This window comes from Lactuca virosa, chromosome 3 (assembly GCF_052849685.1).
Source record: "Lactuca virosa cultivar CGN04683 chromosome 3, Lactuca_virosa_CGN04683_v6, whole genome shotgun sequence".
In the NCBI taxonomy this organism is placed as follows: domain Eukaryota; kingdom Viridiplantae; phylum Streptophyta; class Magnoliopsida; order Asterales; family Asteraceae; genus Lactuca; species Lactuca virosa.
In genome coordinates, this window is record NC_136428.1 from 111,365,663 (window position 1) to 111,376,128 (window position 10,466).

General features: G+C 43.9%; 1 protein-coding gene across 3 annotated transcripts; it reads left to right on the plus strand.

The window, feature by feature from the left end:
- Positions 1 to 8,275: 8,275 nt before the first annotated feature.
- On the plus strand, positions 8,276 to 10,142 carry LOC145162536 (zinc finger BED domain-containing protein RICESLEEPER 1-like). 3 transcript variants are annotated; one of them, XR_013739162.1, is made up of 4 exons: positions 8,276 to 8,502; positions 8,960 to 9,657; positions 9,758 to 9,940; positions 10,026 to 10,142. XR_013739162.1 is itself a non-coding variant. In XM_079081653.1 (3 exons), exons 1-3 carry the CDS (start codon positions 8,373 to 8,375, stop codon positions 10,140 to 10,142), a joined length of 945 nt encoding a protein of 314 aa, XP_078937779.1. In that variant the 5' UTR covers positions 8,276 to 8,372. The 3 variants fall into 3 exon arrangements, 2 of the variants coding, with proteins under 2 accessions (XP_078937779.1, XP_078937780.1); XM_079081653.1 differs by lacking the exon at positions 9,758 to 9,940; XM_079081654.1 differs by lacking the exon at positions 10,026 to 10,142 and having other exon boundaries at positions 9,758 to 9,989.
- The last annotated feature ends 324 nt before the right edge of the window (positions 10,143 to 10,466 follow it).

Genomic DNA, 10,466 nt, shown 5'->3' on the forward strand with positions numbered 1-10,466 from the left:
CAGCACCTGAGCCGGTGGTGCAGATGGGTACAGAGGAGTTGGATGCCAGGATTCGAGAGATCCTGCATGATGAGGTTGCTGCTGCATTCCGGGCTCAGTTACCGGAGATGTTCGGGTCGATTAAGACCGCCATGGTGGAGTATTTTGATGAGCGCTACGCAGCCCTTGCAGAGACAGCCGCCACAGCAGCTGCATCAGCTGTATCAGCGGTAGGGGGAGGAGTTGGTAGAGGTTTTCAGTCCAGGGACTTTGATAACACGAAGCCCCCTACTTTTGATGGGACGCAGGATCCCATCAAGGCTATGAGATGGATTTCAGATGTGGAGGGGTGTTTCTTCACCTGCTCGTGTCCTGCTGACCAGAAGGTCAGGTGTGCTCTGAACCTGCTTAGGTCTGGGGCCAAGGACTGGTGGAGACTTGCGACTGAGTCGTACACTGATGACCAGAGAGCTGTTGTTACTTGGGAGCAGTTCAGGGACATGTTCCGCGCCCGTTACATTCCGTGGGTTGAGCGGTAGCGGTTGGCACAAGAGTTTCTGAGTTTGAGACAGTATGGGGAGTCGGTGACGGAGATCACCAGTATGTTCACTGAGCGGGCGATGTTCTGCCCAGAGTTTGCTTCCGAGCAGTCTCAGATGACCCGTTATCTGAGTATGATCAAGACTGATATCTGACAGTTTGTATCTACCCAGCGATGTGATACTCTTTTAGAGTTACAGGAAGCCGCCAGACGGCGAGAGTTAGAGATTGAGCTGCAGCTGAGGGAGCAGCGGCCGGCCCCGGCACAGTCGCAGCCGGCGCCGAAGCGGTCTAAGACCGCTGATTTGAGGTCGGGGAGTCAGCAGAGCCGCTCTTGTGGGAAGTGCGACAGGGTTCATTCTGGGATTTGTCGAGCCAGTAGTGGGTGCCACAGGTGTGGCAAGGAGGGGCACTATGCGAAGGATTGTCGCCAGGCCGCTCCGATACCGAGTATGAAGTTATGTTACCATTGTGATCAGGTTGGCCATTTAAAGGCCAACTGCCCGTTGCTCGACGCCAAACCGGCGCAGGCTCCAGCACCGGCTACTTTGAGGATCACGGATGGGAGACCAGTCAGGGCAGAGCCTCCGAAGGCTCAGGGTCGTGCTTTCCAGCTTACAGCGGAGGAGGCCAGAGCAGCACCAGATGTGGTTGCTGGTATGTTTCTATCCTTTATCTCGTTTTCTATATCTGTTGTGTGCTTATCTGTTGTACCTGTGATTAGGTACGTTTTTAGTGAACTCTTTTCCTGCTTTGGTCTTATTTGACTCGGGGGCGAGTCGGTCCTTTGTATCTCAGTCATTTAGCGGGGAGTTCAGTGCGCCGGTGGGCGAGTTAGAGTGTCCGTTGCGAGTGTCTATCGCCAACGAGCACGGGGTTTCTGCTTCTTCAGTTTATCGAGGGTGTGACTTGGAGATTTTCGGGGTGTCCTTTCCGATAGATTTGATTCTGATCCCCATGGGGGAGGTGTGCGTGATTGTGGGCATGGATTGGCTCGGTCGGTTCGGTGCTATGATTGATTGCGAGGGCCAGCAAGTGGTAGTTCGAACCCCAAGTGGGGGAGAACTGATTGTATATGGCGAGGGCACCAGAGTAGGATCAGGGTTTTGTTCAGCTGCCAGGGCTCGACAGTACATTCAGCACGGGTGTGCGGGTTATCTAGCGTATGTGGTAGATACGCGAGTCAGGGATCAGATTTTGGTTTCCGATGTATCGGTGGTCAGGGAGTTTGCAGATGTGTTTCCGGAGGAGTTGCCAGGGATACCTCCGGAGAGGCAGGTCGAGTTCAGGATCGACCTGGTGCCAGGTGCGGCCCCTATCGCTAAGGCGTCGTACCGATTGGCACCGCCAGAGATGCAGGAGCTGTCGTCGCAGCTACAGGAACTGCTGGGCAAGCAGTTCATTCGACCTAGCAGTTCTCCATGGGGGGCGCCGATTCTTTTTGTCCGGAAGAAGGACGGTTCGCACCGGATGTGTATTGATTACCGGGAGTTGAATAAGTTAATGGTGAAGAACCGTTACCCACTCCCGAGGATAGACGATCTCTTCGATTAGTTGCAGGGCGCATCTTAGTTTTCCAAGATAGACTTGAGGTCTGGGTATCATCAGGTCAGGGTTAGAGAGGAGGACGTGGAGAAGACCGCGTTCTGAACTCGTTATGGACATTACGAGTTCGTGGTGATGCCGTTTGGGCTCACCAACGCGCCAGCAGTGTTCATGGACCTGATGAATCGGGTCTACAGACCGATGCTTGATCGCTCGGTCATAGTGTTTATAGATGATATCTTGGTGTATTCCAAGACCCGAGAGCAACATGAGGAGCATCTGCGAGATCTGTTGGGAGTTCTAAGACGAGAACGGCTGTACGCCAAGTTCTCGAAGTGTGAGTTTTGGTTACGAAAGGTCCAGTTCCTCGGACATCTCGTTAACCAGGAGGGGATTTTGGTCGATCCGGCCAAAATCGAGGCGGTTATGCAGTGGGAGATTCCGAAATCTCCCTCAGATATTAGGAGTTTTCTGGGATTGGCAGGGTACTACCGGAGGTTCATACGGGATTTCTCCAAGATTGCAGTACCCCTCACTCGTCTGACGAGGAAAGGGGTGGATTTCCGATGGGGCCCCGAGCAGCAGAGGGCGTTTGAGACCCTCCGTCAGCGTTTGTGTGAGGCACCAGTCTTGACACTCCCGGAGGGAGTTGAGGACTTTGTGGTGTTCTGTGATGCATCCATCACAGGTTTAGGGGCGGTCCTCATGCAGAGGGGACGAGTGATAGCCTACGCATCGCGGCAGCTGAAGCCGCATGAGACGAGATACCCTACGCATGACTTGGAGCTGGGGGCGGTGGTGTTCGCCCTCAAGATATGGATACATTACCTCTATGGGGTCTGCTGTACCATTTACACGGATCACAAGAGCTTGAGACATATCATGGATCAGCCGAACCTGAACATGAGGCAGCGCAGGTGGCTGGATGTAGTCAAGGACTACGATTGCGAGATCCTTTACCATCCTGGTAAAGCGAATGTGGTTGCGGATGCCTTGAGCCACAAGTCAGCTGGGTCTTCCACCCCCGCGGTATGTATGAGGATAGCGGCGGATTCACCGCTTGTGAGTTTGATCAGAGATGCCCAGGTAGAGGGCATGCGACCGGAGAATTGGAAGCTAGAGAGGATCAAGGGTGAGAATACCCGGTTCGTGCAGGATAGTCGGGGAGTATTGACCCGATGCGGTCGGGTTTGGGTTCCAATGTCTGGTGGGGTTAGGCAGACGGTTATGGAGGAGGCTCATAAGTCTCATTTCTCTATTCACCCGGGGGCCACCAAGATGTACCGGGATCTTGGTACGTGCATGAAGCGAGAGATCGCTTGGTACGTCGAGTTTGAGCTATTGGTGGCCGTGCATGAAGCGAGAGATCGCTTGGTACATCGAGAGGTGCTTGACCTGTAGGATGGTCAAGGTCGAGCATCAGAGGCCGCATGGAAAGCTGCAGCCTCTAGAGATTCCCTTGTGGACGTGGGAACAAATCACGATGGATTTTATTACCAAGTTGCCGAGGACGGCGAAGGGGTTTGATGCTATATGGGTCATCGTGGATCGATTGACTAAGAGTGCCCATTTCTTGGCCATACGGGAGAGCTCATCGGCCGAGAAATTGGCCGAAGTGTACGTTCGCGAGATCGTGTCTCGCCATGGGGTTCCCGTTTCCATTGTCTCTGATCAAGATGTCAGGTTTACCTCCCGCTTCTGGCAAAAGTTTCACGAGGAGCTGGGCACGCGGTTGCACTTCAGCACAACATTCCACCCGCAGACAGACGGACAGAGCGAGCGGACTATTCAGACCCTCGAGGACATGTTGAGGGCGTGTGTCATTGATTTCGGTGGGAGTTGGGATTCTCACCTACCGCTTGCGGAGTTCGCCTACAACAACAGCTATCATTCTAGCATTGGCGCCCCGCCATTCGAGCTGTTGTGCGGGCGGAGATGTCGCACCCCGGTTTGTTGCGGTGAGGTTGGTCACAGGGTGATGGGTCGGATGGAGGTGGTCTTGCAGACTACCGAGAAGATTCAGCAGATTAGGCAGCGACTGCAGACCGCTCAGAGTCGGCAGAAGAGTTACACCGACCGGCGCCGCTCCGAGTTAGAGTTTCAAGGCGGTGACATGGTACTCCTGAAGGTCTCGCCCTGGAAAGGCGTGATCCGCTTCAGGAAGAGGGGAAAATTGGGTCCCCGATATATTGGACCATTCAGGATCATTGCCAGGGTTGGCAAGGTAGCTTACAGGCTAGAGCTGCCGGGGGAGCTTAGTCGGATACACAACACTTTCCACGTTTTCGCAGCTGCGAAAGTGCATTATGGATCAAGAGGAGGTGGTGCCGCTGGATGATATTCAGGTTGATGAACGCCTGAATTACGTAGAGAGACATGTGGCCATACTGGAGAAGAAGATGAAGATTATGAGGAATAAGGGGATACCTTTGGTGAAGGTACAGTGGGAGCATCGGAGGGGGTCCGAGTGGACGTGGGAGACGGAGGCTGAAATGCGGGAGCATTACCCGGAGTTATTTGCTGCAGCAGACTTCGAGGACGAAGTCTAGTTCAAGTGGGGGAGAATTATAACGCCCCGATTCTCAGGTATTGATCTAAATAAGAAATTCCTTGATTTCTAAGGTCTACTCGACGAGTTGGTTGCCCTACTCGCCGAGTAGCAGCGGATTGGTCCACGTATTTTAGTGACCTACTCCCCGAGTCCAAGAATGGACTCGACGAGTAGGAGCTGGCAGATGAAACCCTAAATCTCAGGGTTTTGCACCCTATTTAAAGGATCATTGGCCTCCCCCAGCCTCCCCTTTACTACTTCTTGTCCCTCTCAAACCCTAATCGTGTGTGTGTGTGTTCCATTTGTGTATTTTTGAGATTGGAAGAGGATTTTGTGGAGAAGGGAGCTTGGAGAGCAAGTATTCAGAAGCAAGGAGCTTGGGATCTGAAATCTACCTGATTGGGCATCTTCTGGAAGGTATAAATCGTTACCCTGACCTCATTTCATTCTAGATCCCCTCTTTGGACAAATTCTAGGGTTTTCATGGTATGAATGGAAGTTATTCTTGTGTGCAAGCTAAGATCTGGAGTTGTCACTTCAGAACTGAGCTCCCCTGGGCTTCTTAGTCCATAAAGTTTCCAACTTGTGCAGGAATGAGACTCTCCCAAGGTGTAAAGCTCCATTGGAAGCTTAGATTGGTCATTTAGGGCCTTTAGAGCCTTGCATGTGCGTAAAGTTTGCAACTTTACATGATAAACATGCCTTAGAAGCTTGGATCTGTAATCTGGAACCTTGCCATGGCTTAAAAAGCGTCTGCATGGATAAAGGTCTGCAAGGACTCGGTGAGTTGGATGAACAACTCGGCGAGTCCGTTGAAGATGGCTATGAACTCGACGAGTTGATGAACAACTCGGCGAGTCCGTTGAAGATTGCCTTGAACTCGGCGAGTCATTCGAAGACTCGGCGAGTCGACTAGGGTTTCTCCCAATTCTTGGATATGTATGAACTCGACGAGTTAAAGGGGAACTCGTTGAGCCAATCACGGATTTCACGACTTCTCGAGTTCAGGAAGGACTCGACGAGTCGGTGAACTGCACTCGACGAGTCGAGTCAACATGGACTGTTGACTTTCACTGTGGACTTTGACTTGGACCAAGGGTTGACCAGTTGACTTCTGAGGGTATTCCGGTAATTTGGAGATTTATGAAAAAGGGTTTTATGGTAACTATAGGTGGTGGAGTTCGTGTTGTTGATCCGGGAGTTGAGCTTTCTAGTTTCAGACGACAGTTGCAAGGTGAGTTATCCTCACTATACTAAGGGGTCTAAGGCACCAAGGCCGGCCCATTGGATATGTTACCCTAGCAGTGTTAGATGTTGAGTATGAGTTAGTGTTGCATGCTAGTGGTCACCAAGACCGGGATGGGTGACCCCTTGGAAGTCCTCGTGTCGAGTGGCCCAAAGCGGACAATATTGTGATACGTGCCGGATGAGGATGTTACAGTTAGGGATGATCATACAAACCGTTGGACCGGACCGGACCGGACCAGATATTCTTATAGGTGGGCCGGTTTTCGGGTTTTGTTTTTTACAAAAATCAGGTTTCGGGTTTGGACCGGACCGGACCCAGAATAATGTTGTTTACCCGGACCAGACCAGAAATCAAAACTTATTAATAAGTTATCAATATTATGGCCTTTTTTGAGCGTACAAAAAAACCCCGATACACAAAATTAGAATAAAACCCTATCGACGGCTTGATTACTTTGGGTTCGTTCTTAGTGCCAATCGATGATTTCTTTCCTAGGCCACTAATCTTTTACTCTCTAATACTTCCTCTCCTCTAATGGTGATTGAAAATTGGGTTGGTTCCATGGAATATAATGAAAGTCAAGTAAGTCTAAATATATTTGTGTTTGATGTCGTAATGTATATTTTAATCGTCGGTCCTTTTTCTTTTAACTTTTAATCATGGTTAATTGGAAAATAAAGTTAATATGTATCTCTGTTGAATGAAAATAATGCAAAGAATTATAAGTGGGACCTTTAACTGCTATAATTGTAATATATATGTGAAAGTAGTCCATCACGTGGACTCTTTCTTGCCAAATAGTGTTAGATTGCATGTTATTACAGATACACAAGCCACACGTGAATGCCCCATGTGGTGGAACTAATAAGTTAGAAAAGATGTAGTTGCAGCAAGCTCCGCCTCATGCTGTTAATTACTCTTGTGTGTGTATATATATATCATCCTCAACATGTGCTTCTAGAACACCAACTGCATCTGTTGGTTTAAGTTTAAACTTGTTAAACAATGAAAACTTAATCTCCTTAACCCTTTGTTGTTAACTATTATGAGTTAACAAGAATAAAAGAAACAGAAAAGTAACAGGAATAAAAGTTGCACAAAGGAACAATATGAAAACTGTGGAACAGGAAGAAAAACTTTACTGCCTTTTATTCCAATCTTCCAGATTACTCCTAACAGCATCCGGGTTAATAAGTTGGAAAAGATGTAACAAATAGTCATTGATTGGTTTGCATTGAGAAAGAAGAAAAAAATAATTTGTATTTTGGGTCTAGTCTTGAACTCGTGATCGTATATGCTTGGTATAAGTGATTATTCTTTAGTATTGTTGATTTTTGATGTTGTAATGGCTAATGTTAAAATTGTTAAATGATGGTTGATTTTTGATGTTGTAACGACTAATGTTAAATTGTTGATTTTTGATTCTTGAATGCCTTATGTTCAATGCCTAAGTAATTGTTTTTTCTTTATTGTATTGTAGGATGATGATGTCTTTGTTGATAACACCCCACATATTATTGATGATGATGATGTTGATACCGACAAAGGAGACATAAAAATTGAAGATAGCACCACATTGCCAAAGAAAAAAATAAAAGAAAACGGGCACCACAAAAAAGGTCAAAATGTTGGGATTCAATGGAAATGGTTATTGACGAAGATGGAAAGAAAACCAATAAATCTAGATGTAAGCATTGCTTTAAAGTCTTTAATTTCGATGTAAACATAAATGGAACTTCTAGCTTACTTAGACATGCAAACAATTGCCAACAAAATCCGGATAATATTAAAGGGCAAAATACTTTACAATTTAAAAAACAACCTTTTGGGGATGGTACTAGTGTCACCGTATGGAAACACGATGAAGACAGGATTAAAAAAGTTATGCTAAACCTATTTGTTGTAGGTGAACTCCCGTTTAAATTTGTGGAAAATGAAGCTTTTATAGAGTATACAAATGCTCTAAACGGGAAAGTCAAAATACCATCTAGACATAAAATTAGCCGTGATGTTGCCAAGTTTTATGTTGAAGAAAAGAAGAAGTTGTTAACTTTCTTTGCTAATCCACACAACATGATACACTTGACAACCGATAGTTGGACTTCATCATGTCAAAAAACGAATTACATGGTTGTTACGGGGCACTTCATTGATGACGATTGGGTCATGCATAAAAGGATTTTAAATTTTAGACCAATAGATACTCATGTGGGGGAAGACGTGAGACGTTTGTTACTTGAATGCATACATGAGTGGGGGATAAAAAATGTGATGACTATAAGTGTGGACAATGCCACTACAAATGACAAAGCATTGGAATTCTTGACCAACAAACTTCCCAACTTGTATGAAGGTGGAAAAAAATTTCACGTTAGATGTGTGACTCATATTTTGAACTTAATTGTGAAAGATGGGTTAAAATATCACAATACTCATGTGTCATGTATTCAAAGAGCGGTGAAATACATTAGACATTCAACCGCTAGAATTAGGAAGTTTAAAAAATGTATGAAGGATTCCGACTTAGAAGGGGATAAGTTTTTATGTGGAGAGTGTCCAACGAGGTGGAATTCGACATTCGAGTTGTTGAAGAGCGCTTTGAACTTAAAAGATGCTTTTTTTGAATATGAAGTTAAAGGTAAAAATGTTTTTTTGTTGTTATTTTTAACAAATAAAAGCTTTTAGAGTGCAGTTTTTTTTATTAATATTGCTGTTTTTTTTTGTTAAAATGTTGTTTTTTTATGTTAAAAATACAGTTTTTTTTTATAGAAAATGCGAGTTTTTTTTTTTAATAAATGATGTTGTTAGAGTACAGTTTTGTTGCTGTTTTTTATAAAATAAAGTGCTATTTTTTTAAAATGCAGTTTTTTTTATAAAAATTGCAGTTGTTGTTGTTGTTGTTTTTTTTTAAATGGTGCTGTTAGAGTGCAATTTTGTTGTTGTTTTTTTTTATATAAAATGAAGTGCACTTTTTTTATTAATAGTTTTTTTTACTAATAGTGTTTTTTTATAAAATAAAGTGCATTTTTTTTATTAATTAAAAAGTGCATTTTTTATGTGTTCTAAATGATAATGAGTTTGTATTTTTTTTATAGACACCTCATTTGCATGTGATCTAAGTAGAGTCTCGCAACGTACCGATTTCGAAGTGATAGAAGAGGTTATAATGTTTCTTGAAAAGTTCAAAACAAAAACGGAGATGTTGTCGGCTTCATCAAAACCGTTGGTACAAACTGTTTTACGGGAAATTATAGATGTTGACCAACATCTAGAAACGTGTTCAACAAAAGTGCATCTTTGTCATATGATCCCGGACATGCGTACCAAATACAACAAGTATTGGGGTTCAATAGAAATTTTGAATGATTTCACGTGTTTTGCCGTATTATTGGACCCCCAAATGAAGTCCATCTTTTTGTCGGCTATCATCAAGAAGATGATCGAAAACACGAAAACGGAAGAAAACATATTGTCGGATAGCGCCATAAAATTGAAGACGATGTATACGGTGCGGGAAATTGAAAAAAGAATGGAAAAATTATTTAAAACCTATGAAGAAAAATATGCAAATGTAGGCTCGTCTCAAAAAGTAAAAGAAGTTGTAAGTTGTGACGTGGGTAACGATTTTTTGGATGCTTTCTTGATGGGACAAGGAGACACGTCGGCGACAGTTGAAAACAAATTGAGAAGATATTTAAATGAACCTAGAGTGACTTTTGATAAAAATTTCGACATCCTAGATTGGTGGAAAAAAATGCATTGCGTTTTCCGATCGTCGCTCGTATGGCAAAAGGTAATTCTACTATTTAACTTCGTTTTCTTTTAGTTAAGTTATAAATTATTATATTTATAATTTTATGATGGTTTGTTGTTAAATATTTTATCCATACTAGTGACGTCCGTAGCGTCGGAATCCGCTTTTAGTACTTGCGGTCGAATTCTAGATAAGTATAGAACACGTTTGAATACGCCGATTGTTGAAGCTTTAGTATGTACCCAAGATTGGGTAATAAAATCACGCAAACCCATTATAGATGATGATGAAAACATATTGAAGGATGATGACATAGCGTTGGGTAGTAAATTTAAATCATCTTTTATTTATTTGCTGTTTGTTAAAAAAAATTAGATGCTCACTATGCTTTGGTGTTAATTATATAGAGATTGAAGCGGCGATGGAGGAAAAAGATGACAGAGGGAATGGAAAGAAGCCGATTGAAGTTTAATTGTTTTTTTTTCATAAATTATTTGTTTTCGTATAATGGTAATTTGGTTTAGTACATGGTTATTATTAGTTTGGTACAATGATAGTTTGGTTATTATTATTTTGGTACAATAATATTTTGGTAAGTTTGGTTTGCTACTTATTACCTTTACATTCGTCTTCACTTATGTATTTTTATTCCAATTGTGCAAACAAGAAAAATACGAATGATGGATATTACGTAGTAAGATTATAGCTTGAAATAGTACGATGGAGACTAGAGAGTAATATTACAAACAAAACCCGAAACCGTAAACAACAAAGATACAAAACTTAGTTTGTTACCCGGAACAAGACCGGATCGAAACCGTAAACAACACTGCGAAAGTATAATTCGG

Bases quoted from the DNA above. Each gene is read 5' to 3' on its own strand.
- LOC145162536 (XM_079081653.1), top strand. From the start codon at position 8,373: ATGAAGGATTCCGACTTAGAAGGGGATAAGTTTTTATGTGGAGAGTGT. The intron at 8,503-8,959 runs GTAAAAATGTTT...TTTTTTTTATAG, and splicing joins TTTTGAATATGAAGTTAAAG to ACACCTCATTTGCATGTGAT. The intron at 9,658-10,025 runs GTAATTCTACTA...TTAATTATATAG, and splicing joins CGTCGCTCGTATGGCAAAAG to AGATTGAAGCGGCGATGGAG.